This window comes from Nycticebus coucang, chromosome 3, assembly GCF_027406575.1.
Source record: "Nycticebus coucang isolate mNycCou1 chromosome 3, mNycCou1.pri, whole genome shotgun sequence".
NCBI lineage: Eukaryota > Metazoa > Chordata > Mammalia > Primates > Lorisidae > Nycticebus > Nycticebus coucang.
The window spans coordinates 94,599,068-94,625,297 of record NC_069782.1 but is presented as its reverse complement, the minus strand read 5'-3'; the positions used below and the strand labels follow the sequence as shown (position 1 = coordinate 94,625,297).

The following is a 26,230-nucleotide window of genomic DNA, read 5'->3' as shown; positions in this document are numbered from 1 at the left end:
TTCTTGACTTCCTAAATCAGTGGTTCTCAACCTTCCTAATGTCACAACCTTTAATACAGTCCCTCATGTTGTGGTGACCCCCAGCCATAAAACTATTTTCGTTGCTACTATATGGTTGGGGGTCACCACAACATGAGGAACTGTATTAAAGGGTCGCGGCATTAGGAAGGTTGAGAACCACTGTCCTAAATCATTCCTGCTGTTATCCATTTGCTAAACCACAGATATGAGTCGTGTGTTGATTCCAATGCCTAAAGTGACTTAACCCTTTTCCTGGCCCATAATGTGATGGCAAGGTACTCTGTATTTGTCACCCCACTTTGGACAAATACATGGGTTGGGGTCCAGGTGGGTCAGTGGGTCCTGACAGACCAGGCAGCTTTTTACCCTATGAAATGCTAACAGAGCACATAGACAAGACAGTGTCTTTTTTTTTTTTTAACCTTACTCCTATATCCCTATGTGGTTAAAACTTCTGTACTGCAAAAGTTTTGGTTCCAGAGCAATGATTAACCATTATCTCCCGGCCACTCTTAGTGCATAAGGAAATTATTTCCCTGCTCAAAGATAAAAGGGGAAAGAGACTTGGGGGGGTGAGTCCAGCAAGGATGTAGCTTTTTTCGTGTCTCTCTTGAAAACTGTGTTTTATCTGGTCAGTGTTTGCAGAAAATATTGCTTAAACTGACTCATCATTTTCATTTCAAATCCTACAATGGGACGTTTGATAAACCATAAAATTAATGCTGCATGAGCTGGAGTACACTTTGGAAAACATTTTCATTTTCATCTGTTTTTGAAATTACACCGTGTCACCCCGCTTTGAGGTCCAAGACTCGGTATGCTGCTCCCTTCACACTAACTGGCAGTGCTGTGTGCAGGAAGGATCGAACCAGGGCCTCCACTTTGGTAGTCAGGCGTGTGTCACTGCTCCTGTGTCCCCTCTTGATTACTCAGGCAAGGCAGTGGGGAGTGCTCCTCCCAGCTCACCATCCTAGGTCTGGCGCCTGCCGGAGATGGGTCCCTGGTGGCAGGAAGACTTAGCTCTGGATAGCTTGGCCTGCCATTGCCCCCTGAGACAGCGGTGCAGGGACCATCCCTTGAGAGGATCAGGCACACTGATGCCAATCAGAGATTGACAGAGCTGGGTCAAAAGTGTGGGCTTCGCTGAGGGGGTGGGGAGAGGAGAAATTGTTTCCAAGCTGAGCACAGAGCCACTGAGGACGGTGTTTCACCCTCTGGCAGAATCTTCTCTGAGTCTTCAACTTTGGTCTTCATCCCTAGGAACTCCTTACCCCATGCTGCTTTCCCCAAAGTACCTGCTTCCAGGGCAGGTTTCCAGGATACAGGAAGCTCTGGGAAATTCGGGAGTTTCAGATAAGCAATGAGTAACTTGTCAGCATAAGTATGTCCCAAATATTTCACTGGACATACTTAGACTAATAAACTATTTGTTGTTTATTTGGACTTCAAATTTCACTGGGCATCCTGCCCTTGTATTTGCTAAATCTGGCAACCTTACCTAAGAGGTGGATAACAGGAAAAGTGCACGGCAGCCTGTGACCCTTCTGGGTTTGCGCACAGGTCACCAGAGACAGTTTTTACAGGAAGAGAAACGCACACTCACCGTATCGGCACCTGTACTGGCAGACTCCATTCTTTCCTCCCAGAAGCTCCTGAAATGAGTCAAAGTAGCTATTGATGGACTCAAAGCCTCCCCGGATGTGCCGAAGGCCCCAGTCTGAATAGGACTCCTCTTCCTCAGGGCTGGTGTTACTCTGAGCCAGGCCACTGCCCAGGCTGAGCCACAAAATCGCAAAGCCAGTGGCCAGCTTCATCCTCAGACAGGTGGGTAGAGTTCTCTCCTAAACCCTAGCCAGGTCCCAAGAAGTTCAGGTAAAAAGTACTCCCCCCCCCCCAACCCAGCCAGATGTCAGGCAGGGCTGGGAAAGGGATTATCTGGAACGTTCAATCTGTGTTCTCAAGAGGTGGACTTTAAACATAGCTATGGAGGCTGGGATGAGGTCAGGGCAATTAGAAAGAGGGCAAAGGTTAGCAGGGGGAGGGCCTGTCTCAGGGATGGCCAGGGAAGAGAGAGCACTTCAGAGTGGATTCCACCATCCTGGAGGAGGGAAGCGTTGTCCAACTTGTAGGACGCAGGCATCCTCAGAATTATGCGCTCAACTGCCTTTTAACCTACCGATCAATTACAAATGTGGCTCTCCAGGGCCAGCATCTCAACGCAAGAGCTTGTTCCAAGGTCCTAGCCACACCCTCACCAGTCACCTCCACAGAGTCCGTAGGGAGAGTCGGATGATGTGTCAAGGGCTTGAGAAATGATGAGAGTGGACAGTGCCTCACTGGGTATCGTCAGCGAACGTGGTCTGAGAATGCTGTCAAGTAGGGGTTCAAACTGGAGACCCTGGCTTCTGCGCTGGTCCCTCCTTGGCTCTCAGACTCAAATCCTCCATTCTGGCAACCTCCTAAACAGCCATCTGGGTGCCAGAGCATTTTAGCTGCTATTTCCAGCAGCATCTTTGTTTACACTCAGCAATATTGGATCACAAGACCTATAGATGGTCCAAGGACAGTTCTGGGGGCTCCCCTAGTGTTGTTCTTCCTTTGAATTACTTAAAAGCCAGGGGTTTAGTAAATAGAAAGCCTATTTGAGATTTTAGGCTTTCAAGATTGCTCACTAGAGTGTAGTATCTGGTATCACTTTTAGTTTATACTTTACTTTCAGTCATGTAAAGAAATACTACCTATAAGATGAGTAGTCTATAAACATGATATCTTTATAGACGAAATAAATCATTTAGCTTCTTTCTCAAATGGCTGGAAGACTCTATAGAAACTAATGAATTAAAGAATTTTAAAAATGTCTTCATTTCAGATAAGAAATGTGTTTGGCTAACACCTCAAACTGCAAAAATGGTAGTGATTAAAAGTTATTCATGGGCGGCGCCTGTGGCTCAGTGAATAGGGCACCGGCCCCATGTGCCGAGGGTGGCGGGTTCAAACCCAGTTCCAGCCAAACTGCAACAAACAAATAGCTGGGCGATGCTACTCGGGAGGCTGAGGCAAGAGAATCGCTTAAGTCCAGGAGTTGGAGGTTGCTGTGAGCTGTGTGAGGCCACGGCACTCTACCGAGGGCCATAAAGTGAGAGTCTGTCTCTACAAAAAAAAAAAAAAAAATAGCTGGGCATTGTGGCGGGCGCCTGTAGTCCCAGCTGCTTGGGAGGCTGAGGCAAGAGAATCGTGTAAGCCCAAGGGTTAGAGGTTGCTGTGAGCCGTGTGACCTCATGGCACTCTACCCGAGGGCGGTACAGTGAGACTCTGTCTCTACAAAAAAAAAAAAAAAGTTATTCATATTAGCCTGGGCAACATAATCAGACTCTGTCTCTAAAAAATAAAATAAAGACAAATAAATTAGGTGGGGGTAGTAGCTCACACTTGTACCCCCAGCTATTTGGAGGCTGGGGTCAGAGAATCACTGGAGTCCAGAGTTTAAGACCAGCCTGGGCAATATAGCAAGATCCTGTTTCTTTTTCTTTTTCTTTTTTTGAGACAGAGCCTCAAGCTGTCTCCCTAGGTAGAGGGGTGTGGCATCACAGCTCACAGCAACCTCCAACTCCTGGGCTCAAGTGATTTTCCTGCCTCCACCCCCCATTAGCTGGCACTATAGGTGTCCGCCACAACACCTGGCTATTTTTTGGTTGCAGCCATCATTGATGTTTGGTGGGCCTAGGCTGGATTCCAACCCACCAGCTCAGGTATATGTGGCTGGCGCCTTAGCTGCTTGAGCCACAGACCTCAAGCCAAGATCCCATTTCTTAAAAAAAAAAAATTATCCATATTAACAACAATGCCAATCAATATGTTAAAATACCTATATGTTTTCAAACCATTTTCTTATACACTCACACACATACACAAATATTTACATTAATTCTATGATGCAAGGCAAATATCATTCCCATTTGAGAGGTGGAAAAACCAAGACAGGATAAATGACTTGGCCAAAGCTGGACAGGCTGTCAATAGTAAAGCTGAGACCAGGGCCAGCTACATAATTTACGAGGCCAATCAGAACAAAACACAGAATTTCTTTTCAAAAAGCAGGAGGGAAATGGCTCTAAAATACTAAATATAAAGCTTTTAAAAAATGTTTTATTGTTTGTAAAATATAATAGAGGTAATAGTGATACATGAATATCAATAGAAACAAACTTTAAAAACTTAGTGTCATAATTGTATATAATACAATATCTAATACTTTAATATGTGGTATCTTGCTGGATCGTAAGAATTTTCTGACTGCTTTTCTGGAAAGTCATTGATTAGGTCATCAAAGTTAATACTTTTAACAGCTTTGTTTTACCTCGGTATAACTGTAAACAATGTCAGTAGCTCTTGGCACATGCAAGTAGAAAGTAATATTTGATAATTTTTAATTTTGAGAGGGCTCTTTGCTGATGCCACTGTTACTAGGGCTGTTAACAGTATTTTCCCCATTTTCAGTATCTTCAAAATTTTGTTGTAGTACATAACATAACATTTACCATTTTAACCATTTTTAGTGTATGATTCTATGTCATTAAGTACCTTCACACTGTTATACAATCGTCACTTTTCTTTTTTTTTTTTTTTTTGTAGAGACAGAGTCTCACCTTATCGCCCTTGGTAGAGTGCCATGGCGTCACACAGCTCACAGCAACCTTCAACTCCAGGGCCCAGGCGATTCTCCTGCCTCAGCCTCCCGAGTAGCTGGGACCACAGGCGCTCGCCACAACGCCCGGCTATTTTTTTGTTGCAGTTTGGCTGGGGCCGGGTTTGAACCCGCCACCCTCGGTATATGGGTCTGGCGCCCTACACACTGAGCCACAGGCACCGCCCACTTTTTTTTTTTTTAATTTTTTTATTGTTGGGGATTCATCGAGAGTACAATAAGCCAGGTTACACTGATTGCATTTTTTAGGTAAAGTCCTTCTTGCAATCGTGTCTTGCCCCCAGAAGGTGTGGCCCACACCAAGGCCCTACCCCCTCCCTCCTTCCCTCTCTGCTCTTTTTTCCCCACCCCTCCCTCCTTCTTTCTCTCTCTGCTCTCCCCTTCCCCCACCCCCACCATGACCTTAATTGTCATTAATTGTCCTCATATCAAGATTGAGTACATAGGATTCATGCTTCTCCATTCTTGTGATGCTTTACTAAGAATAATGTCTTCCACGTCCATCCAGGTTAATACGAAGGATGTAAAGTCTCCATTTTTTTTAATGGCTGAATAGTATTCCATGGTATACATATACCACAGCTTGTTAATCCATTCCTGGGTTGGTGGGCATTTAGGCTGTTTCCACATTTTGGCGATTGTAAATTGAGCTGCAATAAACAGTCTAGTGCAAGTGTCCTTATGATAAAAGGATTTTTTCCCTTCTGGGTAGATGCCCAGTGATGGGATTGCAGGATCAAATGGGAGGTCTAGCTTGAGTGCTTTGAGGTTTCTCCATACTTCCTTCCAGAAAGGTTGTACTAGTTTGCAGTCCCACCAGCAGTGTAAAAGTGTTCCCTTCTCTCCACATCCACGCCAGCATCTGCAGTTTTGAGATTTTGTGATGTGGGCCATTCTCGCTGGGGTTAGATGGTACCTCAGGGTGGTTTTGATTTGCATTTCTCTAATAGATAGGAATGATGAACATTTTTTCATGTTGGCCGTTCGTCTGTCTTCTTTAGAGAAGGTTCTATTCATGTCTCTTGCCCATTGATATATGGGATTGTTGGCTTTTTTTCATGTGGATTAATTTGAGTTCTCTATAGATCCTAGTTATCAAGCTTTTGTCTGATTGAAAATATGCAAATATCCTTTCCCATTGTGTAGGTTGTCTCTTTGCTTTGGTTATTGTCGCCTTAGCTGTACAGAAGCTTTTGAGTTTAATGAAGTCCCATTTGTTTATTTTTGTTGTTGTTGCAATTGCCACAGCAGTCGTCTTCACGAAATCTTTCCCCAGGTCAATATCTTCTAGTGTTTTTCCTATGCTTTCTTTGAGGATTTTTATTGTTTCATGCCTTAAATTTAAGTCCTTTATCCATCTTGAATCAATTTTTGTGAGTGGGGAAAGGTGTGGGTCCAGTTTCAGTCTTTTACATGTGGATATCCAGTTCTCCCAACACCATTTATTGAATAGGGAGTCTTTCCCCCAAGGTATATTCTTGTTTGGTTTATCAAAGATTAGGTGGTTGTGAGATGTTAATTTCATTACCTGGTTTTCTATTCAATTCCAAGTGTCTATGTCTATTTATGTGCCAGTACCATGCTGTCTTGACCACTATGGCTTTGTAGTACAGCCTAAAGTCTGGTATGGTGATGCCCCCAGCTTTATTTTTATTACTAAGAACTGCCTTAGCTATATGGCGTTTTTTTCTGGTTCCATACAAAGTGCAGAATCATTTATTCCAAATCTCGAAAGTACAATGTTGGTATATTAATAGGAATGGCATTGAATAGGTAGATTGCTTTGGGAAGTATAGACTTTTTTTTTTTTTTGTAGAGACAGAGTCTCACTTTATGGCCCTCGGTAAAGTGCCGTGGCATCACAGCTCACAGCAACCTCCAACTCCTGGGCTTAAGCGATTCTCTTGCCTCAGCCTCCCGAGTAGCTGGTACTACAGGTGCCTGCCACCATGCCCAGCTATTTTTTTTGCAGTTCAGCCGGGGCCGGGTTTGAACCCGCCACCCTCGGTATATGGGGCCAGCGCCTTACCGATTGAGCCACAGGCACCGCCCGGGAAGTATAGACATTTTAACAATGTTGATTCTTCCAATCCATGAGCATGGTATGTTCTTCCATTTGTTAATATCCTCTGCTATTTCCTTTCTGAGGATTTCATAATTTTCTTTATAGAGGTCCTTCACTTCCTTCATTAGGTATAATTCTAGGTATTTCATTTTCTTTGAAACTATGGTGAAGGGAGTTGTGTCCTTAATTAGCTTCTCATCTTGACTGTTATCGGCATATACAAAGGCTACTGACTTGCGGACATTGATTTTTATATCCTGAAACATTACTGTCTTTTTTGATGACTTCTAGGAGTCTTGTGGTTGAGTCTTTGGGGTCCTCTAAGTATAAGATCATGTCGTCAGCAAAGAGGGAGGGTTTGACCTCCTCTGCTCCCATTTGGATTCCCTTTATTTCCTTGTCTTGCCTAATTGTATTGGCTAGAACTTCCAGCACTATGTTGAATAGTAAAGGTGACAGAGGACAACCTTGTCTGGTTCCAGTTCTAAGAGGAAAAGCTTTCAGTTTTACTCCATTCAGTAAAATATTGGCTGTGGGTTTGTCATAGATAGCTTCAATCAGTTTTAGAAATGTGCCACCTATGCCTATACTCTTCAGTGTTCTAATTAGAAAAGGATGCTGGAGGGCGGCACCTGTGGCTCAAGGAGTAGGGTGCCAGTCCCATATGCCAGAGGTGGTGGGTTCAAACCCAGCTCTGGCCAAAAAAAAAAAAAAAAAGGAAAAGGATGCTGGATTTTATCAAATGCTTTTTCTGCATCTATGAGAGGATCATGTGATCTTTTTTTTTTTTTTGTAGAGACAGAGTCTCACTGTACCGCCCTCAAGTAGAGTGCCGTGGCGTCACACGGCTCATAGCAACCTCTAACTCTTGGGCTTACGCGATTCTCTTGCCTCAGCCTCCCGAGCAGGTGGGACTACAGGCGCCCGCCACAACGCCCGGCTATTTTTTTGTTGCCGTTTGGCCGGGGCTGGGTTTGAACCCGCCACCCTCGGCATATGGGGCCGGCGCCCTACTCACTGAGCTACTGGCGCCGCCCGATCATGTGATCTTTATTTTTGCCTCTGTTAATATGGTGGATAACGTTTATGGACTTGCGTATGTAAAGCCAGCCTTGCATCCCTGGGATGAAACCTTCTTGATCATGATGTATGACTTTTTTGATAAGTGTAATCTATTGGCTAGGATTTTGTTGAGAATTTTTGCATCTATATTCATTAGTGAAAGTGGTCTGAAATTCCTTTTTGGTTGAGTCTTTTCCTGGCTTTGGTATCAGGGTGATGTTTGCTTCATAGAACGTGTCGCGGAAGATTCCTTCTTCCTCAATTTTTGGAATAATTTCTGCAGTACAGGAATAAGGTCTTCCTTGAAGGTTTGATAGAATTCTGGAGTGAAGCCGTCTGGACCAGGGCATTTTTTGGTTGGAAGCTTTTTTATTGTTTCTTTAATCTCAGTGCTTGAAATTGGTCTGTTCAGGAGGTCTGTTTCTTCCTGGCTAAATCTAGGGAGAGGGTGTAATTCCAAATATTGATCCATTTCCTTCACATTGTCAAATTTCTGGGCATAGAGTTTCTGGTAGTATTCAGAGATGATCTCTTGTATCTCTGTGGGATCTCTTGTTATTTCCCCTTTGTCATTTCTGATTGAGGTTACTAAAGATTTTACTTTTCTATTTCTAGTTATTCTGGCCAATGGTTTATCTATTTTATTTATTATTTTATTTATTTTTTCAAAAAACCAACTCCTTGTTTCATTAATTTTCTGAATCATTCTTTTGTTTTCAATTTCATTGATCTCTGATTTGATTTTGGATATTTCTTTTCTTCTACTGGGTTTAGACTTAGGTTGTTCTTCTTTTTCTAATTCCATAAGATGGCTTGTGAGTTTATTGATGTGTTCTCTTTCTGTTTTTGTTGTTGTTTTTTTTATTAAATCATAACTGTATACATTGATATGATCATGGGGCATCATACACTCGCTTCATAGACCATTTGACACATTTTTATCACAGTGGTTAACATAGCCTTTTCGGTGTTATCTCGGTTACTGTGTCAAAACCTTTACATTCTACATTTACCAACTTTCACAAATACCCCTGTAAGATGCACCACAGGTGTGATCCCACCAATCCCCCTCCCTCTACCCACCCACCCCCTTTCCCACTTCCCCCTATTGTTAAGTTGTAACTGGGTTATAGCTTTCATGTGAGAGCCCCAAATTAGTTTCATAGTAGGGCTGAGTACATTGGGTACTTTTTCTTCCATTCTTGAGATACTTTACTAAGAAGAATATGTTCCAGCTCCATCCATGTAAACATGAAAGAGGTAAAGTCTCCATCTTTCTTTAAGGCTGCATAGTATTCCATGGTATACATATACCACCATTTATTAATCCATTCGTGGATCGATGGGCACTTGGGCTTTTTCCATGACTTAGCTATTATGAATTGGGCTGCAATAAACATTCTGGTACAAATATCTTTGTTATGTTGTGATTTTTGGTCTTCTGGGTATATGCCCAGCAGAGGAATTACAGGATTGAATGGCAGATCTATTTTTAGATCTCTGAGTGTTCTCCATATATCTTTCCAAAAGGAATGTATTAATTTGCATTCCCACCAGCAGTGCAGAAGTGTTCCCTTTTCTCCGCATCCACGCCAACATCTCTGGTCTTGAGATTTTGTGATATAGGCTAGTCTTATTGGAGTAAGATGTTATCTCAGAGTAGTTTTGATTTGCATTTCTCTGATGATTAAGGATGATGAGCATTTTTTCATATGTCTGAAGGCCGTGCACCTGTCTTCTTCAGAAAAGTTTCTCTTCAAATCCCTTGCCCAGCCTGCGATGGGATCCCTTGTTTTTTTCTTGCTGATGCGTTTGAGTTCTCTGTGGATTCTGGTTATTAAACCTTTGTCAGAGATATACCCTGCAAATATCTTCTCCCATTCTGAGGGCTGTCTGCTTGCTTTGCTTACTGTGTTCTTAGCTGTGCAGAAGCTTTTTAGTTTGATCAAGTCCCAGTAGTGTATTTTTGAAGCTGCTTCAATTGCCCGGGGGGTTCTCCTCATGAAATACTCACCCAGACCAATTTCTTCAAGGGTTTTCCCTGCATTCTCCTCTAGTATTTTTATAGTTTCATGTTTTAAGTTTAAATCTTTAATCCAATGAGAGTCTATCTTAGTTAATGGTGAAAGGTGTGGGTCCAATTTCAGTCTTCTGCAGGTTGCCAGCCAGTTCACCCAGCACCATTTGTTAAATAGGGAATCTTTTCCCCACTGAATGTTTTTAATTGGCTTGTCAAAAATCAAATAGCGGTAAGTAGCTGGATTCATCTCTTGGTTCTCTATTCTGTTCCAGATATCTACTTCTCTGTTTTTGTGCCAATACCCTGCTGTTTTGATCACTATCGATTTGTAGTAAAGTCTGAGGTCTGGTAGTGTGATTCCTCCTGTTTTGTTTTTATTTCTGAGTAATGTCTTTGCTATTCGAGGTTTTTTTCTGATTCCATATAAAATGAAGTAATGTTTTTTCAAGATCGTTGAAATATGACAGTGGAGCTTTAATAGGGAGTGCATTGAAATTATATATTGCTTTGGGTAGTATGGACATTTTGATAATGTTGATTCTTCCTAGCCATGAGCATGGTATGTTTTTCCATTTGTTAACATTTTCAGCTATTTCTTTTCTTAGAGTTTCATAGTTCTCTTTATAGAGATCTTTCACGTCTTTTGTTAGGTAAATTCCCAAATATTTCATCTTCTTTGACACTACTGTGAATGGGATAGAGTCCTTAACTGCTTTTTCAACTTGACTGTTGTTGGTGTATATAAAGGCTACCGATTTATGGATGTTGATTTTGTAACCTGAGACGCTGCTGTATTCCTTGATCACTTCTAGGAGTTTTGTAGTAGAGTCCCTAGTGTTTTCCAGATACACAATCATATCATCTGCGAAGAGCGAAAGTTTGATCTCTTCTGACCCTATATGGATACCCTTGATCGCCTTTTCTTCCCTAATTGCGGTGACTAAAACTTCCATTACAATGTTGAAAAGCAATGGAGACAATGGGCAGCCTTGTCTGGTTCCTGATCTGAGTGGAAATGATTCCAGTTTAACTCCATTCAATATGATATTGGCTGTGGGTTTGCTGTAGATGGCCTCTATCAGTTTAAGGAAAGTCCCTTCTAGACCAATTTTCTTGAGTGTTCTGATCATGAAGGGATGCTGGATATTATCAAAAGCTTTTTCTGCATCAATTGAGAGAATCATATGGTCTTTGTTTTTTAATTTGTTTATGTGCTGAATTACATTTATAGATTTACGTATATTGAACCAGCCTTGACACCCTGGGATAAAACCAACTTGGTCACGATGTATAATTTGTTTGATGTGTTGCTGGATTCTGTTTGTTAGGATCTTGTTGAATATTTTTGCATCTATATTCATTAGTGATATTGGTCTATAATTTTCTTGTTGGGTCTTTTCCTGGTTTGGGGATCAGGGTGATGTTTGCTTCATAGAACGTGTTGGGTAGTCTTCCTTCTTTTTCTACATTTTGGAACAGGTTGAGTAATATAGGTACTAATTCCTCTTGAAAGGTTTGGTAGAATTCTGACGTGAAACCATCTGGTCCCGGGCTTTTCTTTTTAGGGAGGTTTTGTATAGTTGATGCTATTTCTGAACTTGATATGGGTCTGTTCAACATTTCCACTTGATTCTGGTTAAGTCTTGGAAGGTGGCGTGCTTCCAAGTATCGGTCAATTTCCTTCAGATTTTCATATTTCTCAGAATAAACTTTCTTGTAATATTCATTAAGGATTTTTTGGATTTCTGATGAGTCTGTTATTTCATCTTTGTTGTTTCTGATTGATGAGATTAGAGATTTTACTCTTTTTTTCCTGATTAGGTTGGCCAGAGGTTTATCTATTTTATTGACCTTTTCAAAAAACCAACTTTTTGATTTATTGATCTGCTGTATTATTCTTTTGTTTTCAATTTCATTTAATTCTGCTCTAATTTTGGTTATTTCTTTTCTTCTACTGGGTTTGGGGTTGGAATGTTCTTCCTTTTCCAGTTGCTTGAGATGTCCCATTAAGTTGTTAACTTCCTCTCTTTCCATTCTCTTGAGGAAGGCTTGCAGTGCTATAAATTTCCCTCTTAGAACTGCCTTTGTGGTGTCCCAGAGGTTCTGATAGTTTGTGTCTTCATTGTCGTTTTGTTCCAAAAAATGGGCGATTTCTTTCTTAATCTCATCTCTGACCCAGCTATCATTCAGCATAAGGTTATTTAACTTCCATGTTTTTGTATGAGTATGCAGATTCCTGTTTGTTACTCAATTCAAGTTTTATTCCATGATGGTCCGAGAAGATGCATGGAATAATTTCTATTCCTTTAAATTTACTGAGGTTAGACTTGTGACCTAAAATGTGGTCAATTTTGGAGTAAGTTCCGTGGGCTGGTGAGAAGTATGTGTATTCAGTTTTGTTGGGATGAAATGTTCTGTAGATGTCTGCTAAATCTAAATATTGGATGGTTAAGTTTAAATCTAAGATTTCTTTGCTTAGCTTCTTGCTGGAGGATCGATCCAACACTGCCAAAGGAGTGTTGAAATCTCCGACGATTATGGAGCTGGAGGAAATCAAGTTACTCTTGTCTGTTAGAGTTTCTCTTATAAATTGAGGTGCATTCTGGTTGGGTGCATAGATATTAATAATTGAGATCTCATCATATTGAGTACTACCCTTAACAAATATGAAGTGACCATTCTTGTCCTTCCTTACTTTTGATGGTTTAAAGCCTACTGTATCTGCAAATAAAATTGCAACACCTGCTTTTTTCTGATTACCATTTGCCTGAACTATGGATGACCATCCTTTCACCCTGAGTCTGTACTTGTCTTTTAAGTTGAGATGTGACTCTTGTATGCAACAAATATCTGGCTTGAGTTTTTGTATCCAGTCAGCTAACCTATGCCTCTTTAGAGGACAGTTTAGGCCATTCACATTGATGGAGAGTATTGATAAGTCTGGTGGAATTTTGGGTATCGAGTTTTTCAAAGGTCCAGTGGACATTTTTAATCCTTTCGCCAGTGTGGAAGTTGGAGTTTGATCCGAAGTTTCTGAGTGAGTTTACTTTTGTGGTATAGGATTGGGTTGGTGATTGTGGAGGATAGGTCTGAGAATATCCTGAAGAGCTGGTTTACTTATAGCAAATTTTTTCAACATATGAATGTCATTGAAGTATTTAATTTCTCCATCATAGATGAAACTCAGTTTGGCTGGATACAAGATCCTGGGTTGAAAGTTATTTTGCTTTAGGAGATTAAAAGTTGATGACCACCCTCTTCTGGCTTGAAAAGTTTCAGCAGAGAGATCTGCAGTTATTCTAATATTCTTACCTTCGTACGTTATAGTTTTCTTTCGCTGGACTGCTTTGAGAATCTTCTCTTTCATGTTAACTTTAGTGAAGCTAATTATGATATGTCTGGGGGATGACTTATTGGGGTTGAACGTGCTGGGGTTCTGAAGCTGTCTGCTATCTGAATTTCAGATTCTCTAGGCATGTCTGGAAATTTTTCTTTCATAATTTCATGCAGAAGGGCCTCTGTGCCCTTGGAGGCCACTTCATCGTTCTCAGAAATCCCTATAATTCTTACATTGCTTTTTTTTCGAATTATCTGAGAGCTCTCTGAGTGAGTGATCCATTTTTGCTCTCCATCTCTCTTCCTCTTTGAGAGATTGGGAGCGTTCGAAGACTTTATCTTCAATGTCAGAAATCCTTTCTTCTGCTTGCTCCATTCTGTTACTGAGGGATTCTACTGTATTTTTCATATCTTTGAGGGCTGTAAATTCTTGCTTCAGTGTGTCTAAGTCTTTGGTGGTTTTTCTTTAAATTCGTTAAATTCTTGAGACAACTTTTGAATTTCTCCTCGAATTCCTAATTCCATTTTATTAATCTTGTCTGCAATCCAAATTCTGAATTCGTTTTCTGACATCTCAGCCAGTTGTTTATGAATGGGATCTTCAATCACATCTGCCGTATCTTTTCTTGGGGGGGTTGATCTATTCTGGTTATTCATGTTACCAGAGTTTTTCCGCTGATTCCGCCCCATGGTTATTTTACTCCCTTTGGTTTTTCCCCTGGGGCTTTATCGAGGGGCCGTACAGTGTTGTGGCCTAAGAAACTGGGGCCCTGTCTGGTATGGTGGAGCAAAGTGGTTCTGTCTTGTTTTCAGCTGGTTTCTGTTCGATCCTATTGCAACTTCTACTCTGGCTTGAAGTCTCAGCTGTGTGGAAAAATCAGCAATTAAGTCACCCCGCCCGCCCACCTCTGGCCCCAGTTGGAAAAGGAGAATCAAACCTTCCTATAACCGCACATCCAGGGCACCGCCTGAAAAGTCCTCAGTCTATTAGCCCAGGTCAAAAGGTCCAAATCAACTATCTCAATCGGCACCTGTCTCGGGTGGGAGAGTTCAAGAGGTCTCTGGGAACTGGATCACAGGAGCCTGGTGACTCCTCTGACATGGCTCACCCCAGTGCAGAGTGGAGTCAGGAGGAGCCACCCAGCAAACAGAGCAGTCTGGGAAGGTTGACGTCTCCTTCCCCACTTTGCCCCTCCTTCGGACCCAGTCACTGGTATCTCTGCAGATGGCTAACCCAGTTGCCTGCAGTGAACAGAAACTCCAGGGGTTTGCACCTGCCTGAATCGCAAGGAAGTCTGCCAGGCCCCCGCAGACTGCCGCTATCTAGCAGGAGGAGATGGGGCCTGACATCTTTGAGTGCTTGATGCAGGTGATGGGAAGGAGGTGTTCACTCAGGCTTAGCCCCGTCCCTGATGGATGCTGCTAACAGAACAGAACAGACAACTTTGCGGGGTTCTGTCTCTGTTCCTGCCGAAATCGTCTACAGAAGACGGGCTGTTCTGAGTTCAAACGTCTTTGCTGCTGGAGGTTTGTGTCCTCTTTGCTACTGGAGGTTTGCCGATCACCTCTCTGGGTCGGCCCCGCCCTGGAAGCTTCCCAGGTTTGTGTGCAGTGTCAGGAAATCTCCCGCTTACCGGTGGCCTCCTCTGGTTGCCCAGGGAGACAGCGGGTGTGGCCTCAGAATATCCAGAAGTGAGCATTCTTCCGTTAAAGAAAAAATGGCTGTTGATCTACCTCCAGGGAACTGCTGCTCTGGTGTGGGCACTCAGCCGACCCTTTTCTCCTCTGTCTCGCTCCCCAGAGTCAGCACTGAGCGGCCGCAGTTTATGCTGGGTCCACACCCCTCAAGAGATCCCCCAAGAATCCAATCTCTTGGGGGATAGGCCCCCAGACGCCGATTGGGAGTGGGGGGGGAAGCTAGAGTTTCATTCAGTTTTACGCCTGCCTGGGGAGGGCTGTTGCACTGCACCACAGGGACGTGCCGCCAATGCTTGATTTCCCCTCAGCAGAGTGCCCTCTCCTTGCTCACGTGTCTCAGAGTCAGCGCTGACCTGACGCAGCTCGGGCACTGTGCACTCCCCTCTAGAAATCACCCAACGATCTGAACTCCTGGGGGATAGGCCTCCAGACCCCGAGTGAGAGTAGGGGCTGTCGGCTCTCAGCGGGGAAGCTAGAGTTTTATTCAGTTTTGTGCCCGGCCCCGTAATGTTGCCCGGGGAGGGCTGCTGCACCTAATCCGCAGGGAAGTGCTGCCGAGGCGTGACTCCCCCTCAGTAGAGGGCTTTCTCCTCACCCGCGTGTCTCAGAGTCAGCGCTGACCAGTCGTGGCTCGGGCACTGTGCGCTCCCCTCGAGAAATCACCCAAGGATCCGAACTCCTGGGGGACAGGTCCCCAGACCCCGAGTGAGAGTCGGGGGGGAAGCTAGAGTTTCATTCAGTTTTATGTCTGGCTGTATTGATGCACAGGGAGGGCTGCTGCACCACACCACAGGGAAGTGCCGCCGAGGCGTGAATCCACCTCAGCCCGGTGCCCTCTCCTCACTCGCGTGCCTCAGAGTCAATGTGGACCAGTCACAACTCGGGGACTGTCCACTCCCCTTGAGAAATCACTCAAGGATCTGAACTCCTAGGGGACTGGCCTCCAGACCTCAGTGGGCGGGAGGGGAGTGTTGGGGATTCAGGGTTGCCAGCAAAGGATTTTTAAAGTTTTATTCAGTTTTATGCCCGGCAGGAGAACGCCACGGCACCCCAGTAGGGGAGGCAGGTCCAGTTTTTAGAAGGTCTCTCCCGTGGAGTGTAGTGGGAAGGCCTTTAATTTCTGCCCACTTGTTTAATTGTGGGGCTCTTGAGCTGGTCCCATGGGGGAGGGGGACTCCCGACCGCTTGGTGGTGGATTTTGTACCTTTTGTTTGCGTCCTTGTGATCACAGCTTGCCTCAGCGGTGTTGATGTGCGTTCTTCAACCTTCTCTCTTGGTGAGGCTCAAGTCCACCAGGATACTTACTAAATTCCTGTCCCTTAACTCCCCTTCTGGACGGGAGCCTCTGTTGAAAGTTGGGTTCAGTCCGCCATCTTGTTTCCCCCCCCCTTTCTGTTTTTGAATGTAGGCATCTAAAGCGATAAATTTTCCTCTCAAAACTGCCTTTGCAGTATACACAAGTTTTGGTAGCTTGTGTCTTCATTGTTGTTATGCTCAGGGAAGTTAATGATTTCCTGTTTTATTTCTTCCTGCACCCATCTGTTATTCAACAGAAGGTTGTTTAATTTCCATGCCTTTGTGTAGGGATGAACGTTTTTGTTAGAGTTGAGTTCCACCTTTAGTGCCTTATGGTCTGAGAAGATACAAGGTAAAATTTCAATTCTTTTGATTCTGTTGATATTTGTTTTGTGTCCCAGGATATGATCAGTTTTGGAGAATGTTCCATGGGGTGATGAGAAGAATGTCTTATCTTAAGGATGGAGTGTTCTATATGCGTCTACCAAGCACAGTTGTTCTAGAGTCTCATTTAAATCTCTTATATCTTTGTTTAATTTCTGTTTGGAGGATCTGTCCAGCTCTGTAAGAAGAGTGTTAAAGTCCCCTGTTATGATGGTATTATCAGATATCATTGCTCAGACTGAGTAAGTTCTGTTTGAAGAATCTGGGAGCATTTAAATTGGGTGCATAAATATTTAGAATTGAAATAAATGTCTTCATGTTGTATTTTTCCCTTGACCAATATAAAGTGACCATCTTTGTCTTTTTTGACTTTAGTTGCTTTAAATCCACATGTATAATAAGTTTGCAACTCCTCTTTTCTTCTGAATTCCGTTTGCCTGAAAAATTGTCTTCCAACCCTTGACTCGGAGCTTTAATTTGTCTTTTGAAGCCAGGTGTGTTTCTTGCAGACAGCAAATGGATGGCTTGTGTTTTTTAATCCAGTCAACCAATCTATGTCTCTTCAGTGGGGAATTCAAGCCATTAACATTTATTGAGATAATTGATAAGTGTGGTAGTATTCTATTCATCTTATTTTGTGACAGTCCATTGCTTAGTTTTATCTTTTGTATCAGTGTGGAGGTTAGGTTCTGTCCTTTAATTTCTGAGTTCTTACTTTACTGGTGATCCATTGTGATGGTCAGTCTGTAGAACAGGTGAGGTCTGTCCTGTGGAGCTGGTCTTGTTGTGGCGAATTTCCTCTATGTTTGTATATCTGTAAGTGATTTGATTTTTCTGTCAATTTTAAAGCTTAGCTTAGAAGGGTACAGAATTCTGGGCTGGGAATTGTTCTGTTTAAGTAGATTAAAGGTAGATGACCATTGTCTTCTTGCTTGGAAAGTTTCATTAGAGAAGTCTGCAGTCACTCTGATGGATTTGCCCCTGTAGGTCAACTGGCGCTTACTCCTGGCAGCTTGCAGAATCTTTTTTTTGTCTTGACTTTGGACAGGTTCACCACAATGTGTCTTGGAGAAACTCGGTTAGAGTTGAGGCGACCTGGTGTCCGATATCCCTCTGAAAGCAGTGTGTCAGAATCTTTGGTGATATTTCTGAAATTTTCATTTATGATCTTCTCTAGTATGGCTTCCATTCCTCTGGGACATTCTTCTTCCTCTTCTGGGATTCCTATAACTCGGATGTTGGAACGCTTCATAAAGTCCCATAATTCTGACAGTGAACATTCTGCTTTCTCTCTTTTCTGCCTCTTTAACTATCTGAATTATCTCAAGAACTTTGTCCTCTACCTCTGAAATTCTTTCTTCTGCATGGTCTAACCTGTTGTTGATACTTTCCATTGCATCTTTAAGTTCCCTAATTGACTGCTTCAGTTCCTTCAGCTCCGCTATATCCTACACTTGATCTTAGCCAAAAGGCCGAGAAGCGATAGCTCCGCTATATCCTTTCTATATTCTTCATATCTTTCATCTCTGATTTGATTCTGTTTTTAGATTTCCTTTTGGTTATTTTCCACTTTATTAGCAGTTTCCTTCATTGTTTCCATCATTTCCTTCATTGTTTTCATCATGTGTATTCTTTTTTTTTTTTTTTTTTTTTTTTTGGTAGAGACAGAGTCTCACTGTACCGCCCTCAGGTAGAGTGCCGTGGCATCACAGAACTCACAGCAATCTCTAACTCTTGGGCTTCCGTGATTCTCCTGCCTCAGCCTCCCGAGCAGCTGGGACCACAGGCGCCCGCCACAACGCCCGGCTATTTTTTTGTTGCAGTTTGGCTGGGTCTGGGCTTGAACCCACCACCCTCAGCATATGGGGCTGGCGCCCTACTCACTGAGCCACAGGCGCCGCCCCACCATGTTTGTTCTAAATTCCCTTTTGGTCATTCCTAACATTTCTTTATAGGTAGAATCCTCTGCAGTAGCTACCTCATGGTCCCTTGGAAGAGTTGCTCTGGACTGATTCTTCATGTTGCCTGGAATTTTCTGATGATTCTTCCTCATGAGTGATTTCTTTTATCTGTTTCCTTGCCCTGATTTTCCTTTCACTTCCTGTTGCTCTTTAAGTTCCTGTGCCTGTGGACTAAGGTTTTGATGAGTCCTTTTTGTGCAGGACCAGAAGGATGAGAAGGTTTGAAGAGCAAGAAGGGATGAAAGAAAGAACAAAAAGAAAATATAGAAAGGAGAGGGGGTGGGTAAAAGGGAATATTGACAAAAAGAAGAGAGGCACAGAAAGAGGGAGACAGAGCAATATAGGTGTACAGTAGGGTACTTTGACACAATCTTAAAAAAAACCCATCCTCTGGTGGTGCCCGGTTGGGTGGTTCCCTTGAGGTCAGCAGCTCTTTGCTAACCTGATCGGACACAGTACTCCACCTCCACCAAGTGGAGAGGAAAGACAAAAATGCTATAAATCAAAACAAAACAAGCAAACAGAAAACTTTACGGGATAAAACTAGGTGAAAAACCAAATAATAGGGGTAAAAACACTAGCAAAAATGAAGTTGTAATTATTGAAAAAGGCAGCAATGGGAAATTGTATTTAAACTAGAAAAATGGAGAAAGAAAAGAAAGAAAAAAAGAAAAAATCTGTACGGAAAAAGTTGAAATTAAAAAACAAAACAACAGGGCAGCTCCTGTGGCTCAGTGAGTAGGGCGCCGGCCCCATATACCGAGGGTGGCAGGTTCGAACCCAGCCCTGGCAAAACTGCAACAAAAAAATAGCCGGACGTTGTGGTGGGCGCCTGTGGTCCCAGCTGCTCAGGAGGCTGAGGCAGGAGAATCACGTAAGCCCAAGAGCTGGAGGTTGCTGTGAGCCGTGTGATGCCATGGCACTCTACCAAGGGCATAAAATGAGACTCTGTCTCTACCAAAAAAAAACAACAACAAAAACCCCAAAGCAGTATATATATCTTGTTGAATATTGTCTGGGCAACAGGTGGTCTTCTGGGGTATGAGATGTTAATCACAATGCTGATACGACTGGAGGCTTCCACTGATTTCTTAAACCCCACAGGGTGGACAGCCTAAATCTCTCTTCAGCCCTCTTAAAAGGCACTTTAACCTTCTAAACTTGGCTAAGCAGAAGCTTTCCCAGGAAAGCGCTTATTGCAGCGATCACTGCTGAAGTTGCTCTCCACTTACCCAGTGTGCTAAAACTGGTCTCACTCTGCCCCTGAGGGTTAAGGCTGTAAGGCGGCTCAGTCACTAGGTTACCAGCTCCCGCCCCATCCTTGCTCTGCAACCCTGAGGGCGGAGCTTGCTGGGGCAGTTCTCTCACAATGGCTTCCTGCGGCCCACAGCCGAACACTATTAGCTCCATCCAGCTAAGCAGCTCAGTCTGGGGCCCTAGACAATGCCCAAAGTTCTCCGCACTCCTGCTCAAGCTCTCCCCAAGGCAGTTCAACTGAGTGCCAAGTCCAAAAACACCAAAACAGTTCACAGGTAAGGCCTTTCCAGTTTGCAGTCTTGCTGCTGCTGTACTTACAGCTGCCAGTGGGATTAGACCAATTGAACACACGCGACCACTTGCCAGTTTTCCACTGTTTTTGTCCTCCTCTTGGGGTCCAGAAGTCTCTCACTGACTCCCTGTATCCTCAAATGGATGATTATAGGCAGATCCCACCAGCCAGAGATGCCTGGAGTCTTATCTCCCCAGACTCACTGTGCCCAGTTGCAGGGAAGCCGCCATCTTCTGATCACCTCACAATTGTCACTTTTCATCTGTACTCATTAAACGATAATTCCCCTGTCTCTCTGGCCCCTGGCAACAACTATTGTGCTTTCTGGCCTTATGAATTGACCTGTTCTACGTGCCTCATATAAACAGAATAATACATGTCCTTTTGTGTCTATTTCACTTAGCATAATGTTTCAAGTTCATCTATGTTGCATGTGTCAATCCATTATTATATATAATGCTGCTATGAATGTTGGTGGACAAATACCCGTTCAGGTCCTTGATTTCAATTTTATTTTTAAATCCTGGTCATCAAGACCTGCTTTCAATTCTTTAGGGCATGTACCTAGAATAGAATTTGGGGGATCATACCTTTTTTTTTTTTTTTTTTTTTTTTTTGAGAGTCTCACTCAGCTGCCCTGGGTAGAGTGCTGTGGTGTCATAGCTCACAGCAACCTCAAAATCTTGGGTTCAATTGATCCTCTTGCCTCAGCCTCTCAAGTAGATGGGACTACAGGCACCTGTCACAACACCCGGCTGTTTTTTTTTTTTTTTTTTTTTTTTTGGTTCTTGGCCGGGGCTGGGTTTGAACCTGCCACCTCTGGCATATGGGACTGGCGCCCTACTCCTTGAGCCACAGGCGCCACCCCAACACCCGGCTGTTTTTTAGAGACAGAGTCTCGCTCAGGCTCAGGCTGATCTCGAACCTGTGCGCTCAGGAAGTCCATCTGCCTCAGCCCCCCAAGTGCTGGGATTATAGGCGTGAGGAACAGTACTATAAAATGACTTTTGACAAATGTATACACCTGAGTAAACACCACTAGGATGTTTACCTCTGGCAACCTGCAATCTACTTTGTATGACAATAGATGAAAATTTTTTCTTTCTTTTTTTTAGTCTTGTTGTTTTGCTTGGTAACAATAAAAGTACTTTGTATTCTAGGAGCAATCTTACAATTAATTGGTCATAATGGACACAGTTTTTCACTATTTACATAAATGGGACATAGATTATCTGTCCTCTATGGCAACTATACATTTGTCCTGTGACCTTTGTCTTTACTTGCTCATTTGACAAATATTGAGACTAAATTTCTGAGCACCGAGCTTACAAAGAAGACAGTGTCTGCTATTCAGCTCTGTCTGTCCCTCCAGACTGGTATCATATTGAACCACCACCTCTTGTCATCACTGCACCTTAAATTTGGGCCTCTGAAGACCAAAGGGGATTGTTCTTTCCAAAGGAAACAATTTCAACGTTCCAGAAGCATCTGAATGAAATGTACCCATTTTACCCCTTAAACCTTTCAGTCTGGTTAATCCACGAGCAGCACTGAGAGGCCCTGTATGCTTCACTGCACCCTGGGTGGGGAAGCCTCTGGTGACAGGTGAGCACCACGTGGGAAAAGCAATTACTGGTACTCAAAACTCAGACAAGTGGCTTAGCCCCATCCTACCAGTCCTTGGACACAGGGCCTGTGGTGGGCATTTAGCAGGAGCTGGGGAAGGAACAGAGGGAGCGGCAGGAGGTGCTGGGCTCGTGGAGGGGGGGCTAAGGCCCTAGATGAAATTTCTTTTCTGTAGAATCATGTAAATGTAACTATAGAATATTTACCCTTTTGTGTCTGGTCACTATCACTCAGCATGTTTCAAGAGTCATATATATCATTGCATATATCACTAGTTTACTCCATTTTGTTGCTAAGACGTATTCTATCGAATGAACATGCTACATGTTTATCCATTGCACTATGGATGGAAATTTGGGTTATTTCCAGTTTGGGGCTATTATGAACAGAGCTGCTAAGAAGATCCATGTATTCATTCTCTTGGGTACTTACCTAGGAGTGGAATTGATGGGTATGTGATAAGATTCTTCAGTATATGAGGGGGACTGGTTCCAGGACTCCCCACATACACCAAATTCTGCATGTACTCATTTCTTAGCGGGCCCTGAACAATCCACATAGAGGAAAAATACTGGTCCTCCATATGAGTGGATTTTTTATCCTCCCAACATGTATTTTCATCTTTTGTTTGGTTGGGGGGGGGGGGAAGTCTGTGCATAGGTGGACCCTTGCAGTTCAAACCGATGATGTTCAAGGGTCAACTATGTATTTAACTTCATGAGAAAATGCAAAACTGTTTGCCAAGTCATTATACCATCTTGCATTCCCACTAACAGGAGAGTTCCAGTGATTTCAAATTTAATCTTGGGCTTTATAGTGGGTATGTGGTAGTATCTTACTGTGATTTCAGTGTGCATTTCTTTGGTGACCAAATACTTTAAGCTTCTTTTCATATGCTTTGTAGCATGTATCCTCTTTGGTGAATGTCTTTTGCCCTTTTAAAATTAGACTGTGGCTCGGTGCCCATAGCTCAGTGGTTATGCTGCCGGCCACACACACTGGGGCTCTTGGGTTCGAACCCAGCCAGGGCCTGCTAAACAGCAAGGACAACTAGAACAAAAACAACAACAACAAAAGTAGCCAGGTGTTAAAAAAAAAAAATAGCCAGGCATTGTGGCAGGCACCTGTAGTCCCAGCTACTTAGGAGACTGAGGCAAGAGAATCGCTTAAGCCCAAGAGTTTTGAGGTTGCTGTGAGTTGTGACACCATGGCACTCTACCCAGGAGGACTGTCTCAAAAAAAATTAAATAAAATACTGTCTTTTTTTTTTTTTGTAGAGACAGAGTCTCACTGTACCGCCCTTGGGTAGAGTGCCAAGACATCACATGGCTCACAGCAACCTCTAACTCTTAGCTCTTGGGCTTACGCAATTCTCTTGCCTCAGCCTCCCAAGCAGTTGGGACTACAGGCGCCCGCCACAACACCCGGCTATTTTTTTGTTGCAGTTGGCGGGGGCTGGGTTTGAACCCGCCACCCTCAGCATATGGGGCCGGCGCCCTACTCATTGAGCCACAGGCACCGCCCAAGATTGTCTTATTAATCTAGTTATAAATTCTCTTTCATTTATGTTGTGATTATTTTCTAGTTTGCAACTTTTCTTTTTTTTTTTTTTTTTTTTTTTGAGATAGCCTATGTCACCTTTGGTAGAGACACTTCTTCTGGGTATATTTTATATTTTCTTTGGTATCATGGGAATCATATAACATCTAATGTAACAAAGTAACTTTAATTCTAGCCTGATGTTTGAGCTGCCATAATGTATTTTTCAATTCAGTTATTGTGTATTTGAACTCCAGAATTTGTTTGGCTTGTTTTTTTCTCTTTGCTGATATTCTCATTTTGTTCACATATTTTCTTGACTTCTTTTTGATTCCTTGGCCATGTTTTCCTGTAATTCTTTGAGCATTTTAAAGATGTTTCAAAGTTTTTGTCTAGTACCTCTGAAGCCTGTGTTCCTTCAAAGATGATTTCTGCTTTTCTTCCCTTTGAATATGTCATGTTTGCAGTTTCATTGTATGCCTGTGGTTTCCTGGTTGGAAATTAGGCATCTAAAAAGTTACTTTCCCCTTTTCCCCTGTCTTTGTAGACTGGCTCCATGCCAAGGACAACCTTACTTCACTAGTACCTTCTAATAGGGGAAAACCTTCGTGTGCCATTTTTCTTTTCTGTATGTCTTACAACTTTTTTTGTCATCAGCTTGGGGTGAGGGCTTAAAGGTCTTGCAGGCCTTCGACCTTCCCCAGCTATGTTTCCTGAGCTCTGAGTTAGGTCAAACAGACCAGTCCTTCACACAGTCCCCAGATAAGGTAGAATGTTGGAAGTATGTTCTGCTCTGTTCATTCCAGTTCAAGGGATGGAATTGAGCAATACTACCAAATAGATCGGGTTTTCACCGAGATAAGGAATTTAGACCACAGGGCAAATAGCAAACTTTTCTTTATCCAGGTAGTCTTGATATGAAAAAAGTCAACTGAACCAAATCAAGTGTGTACTTACTTGATGTAGTGTATTTACACTTTGGCGTAAGCTCCTCAGCTTACGTGGACCAATAAGAAAACTCACAGTAACTCATCTACAAATCACACTCTGACTTGCATGGTTTCAGGGCACTTTTATTATTGCCTTATTTTAAACTTTCCATGAACCCCATAGTCAGAGACATAAAAAAGGAACATGGAGAAGATAGTACAGTCTGATAAGTTTGAAAAGTGTTTCAGGTCACAGAACCTCATCTTTTTGCTTGTTAAAACTAAAAATAGAGCATAACTAAATTCAACTATTATGTAAGTTATTCATTTTAGACTTAATTACAACTTATTACACATGTATCAAAAGATATTAGAAGTTAACCAGTATGTAGTTTTTTTACATGGTATCTTTTAACTTATGATATATCCAAACCCATGTAAAACCTACACTGCAATGGAGTTCAACTACGCTTATGACTTTAACGTAGATATTAACAATTCTGACTGCGGATAAAGTAAGTGAATGCCTTTTCTAAGAAAAGGCTGACTTGAGAGACAATTGTTCTAACTAAAAGCAATGAAATGTGGAAGTGCACATCACTCCATATTTAAAATGTTCTATTCTGAATTATTTGAAGTGCTTAGGTTAAAACAGATTTATGTTAGAAATAAGCCTATTATGAATTGGGAAGGCCAAATGATATCACTGAGGATCTTCCTTTTTCAGACTTTCTTTTTAGAACTTATTTCATATGTGATTATCTTGCTCTGTAAAGCACAACAGTCACACACTGCAAAATGACATTTCAGTCATTGACAGACTGCATATATGATGGGGGTCCCGTAAGATTGTAATACTGTATTTTTACCGTACCTTTTCCATGTTTAGATATGCGTAGACACACACCACTGTGTTATGACTGCCTCCGGTATTCAGTATGGTAACATGCTATATGGTGTGATGCCTAGGAGCAATGGGACAGACCATATAGCCTTGGCGGGCAGTAAGCTATACGATATAGGCTTGGGTAAGCACACTCTATATCCCTAACAACACATTTCTCATTGTTAAGTGACCCATAACTCAACGGAACAGGGCCACATTAGCTCAACAAGACCTCAAAAAGCAGTAGAAAGATTTCTACCTCTTTTGGTTGTTACTTTCATTAATATCTGCTTGCACATTTGATAAATTATTTTTAAAAATTAACAGTAAAGCAGTCTTATCAGTTTCCTGCTTCGAAGTTTAAATTTAACTGATAGCTGTATTTACAAGGTAGAAAGTAAATTTTAAAGTCTTCAAATTTAAGAAAACAGGCAGCTGAGAACTTTTTCCACTACAGTTAATTTTGCAAAACACCATCAATGTGGTGAAATAATATCCAAGGACTTCAGGAGTAGAAAATATGAAACCTATTTGACTTTGGTAAATCTGGTAATTTATGGTACGCTCTTGTTAATTCTGTTTTTCCTAAATTACCCAATCTTCCTTTTTTTTTTTTTTTTAATTGTTGGGGATTCATTGAGGGTACAATAAGCCAGGTTACACTGATTGCAATTGTTAGGTAAAGTCCCTCTTGCAATCATATCTTGCCCCCATAAAGTGTGACACACACCAAGGCCCCACCCACCTCCCTCCTTCCCTCTTTCTGTTTCCCCCCCCCATAACCATAATTGTCCTCATATCAAAATTGAGTACATAGGATTCATGCTTCTCCATTCTTGTGATGCTTTACTAAGAATAATGTCTTCCACGTCCATCCAGGTTAATACGAAGGATGTAAAGTCTCCATTTTTTTTAATGGCTGAATAGTATTCTATGGTATACATATACCACAGCTTGTTAATCCATTCCTGGGTTGGTGGGCATTTAGGCTGTTTCCACATTTTGGCCATTGTAAATTGAGCTGCAATAAACAGTCTAGTACAAGTGTCCTTATGATAAAAGGATTTCTCTCCTTCTGGGTAGATGCCCAGTAATGGGATTGCAGGATCAAATGGGAGGTCTAGCTTGAGTGCTTTGAGGTTTCTCCATACTT

The 26,230-nt window shown here is 42.5% G+C and overlaps 1 protein-coding gene across 4 annotated transcripts in view; it reads right to left on the bottom strand.

The window, feature by feature from the left end:
- PLA2G12B (phospholipase A2 group XIIB) overlaps positions 1–1,984 on the bottom strand; it is a 28,923-nt gene extending 26,939 nt beyond the window's left edge. For 3 of the 4 annotated variants that reach the window (XM_053585419.1, XM_053585418.1, XM_053585420.1), the window contains exon 1: positions 1,625–1,984. In XM_053585419.1, the coding sequence (XP_053441394.1) occupies positions 1,625–1,835 (211 nt within the window). In that variant the 5' untranslated portion in view covers positions 1,836–1,984. The remainder of the gene's footprint in view (positions 1–1,624) is intronic. The other variant, XM_053585421.1, reaches the window with a different exon arrangement.
- Between the last annotated feature and the right edge of the window lie 24,246 nt (positions 1,985–26,230).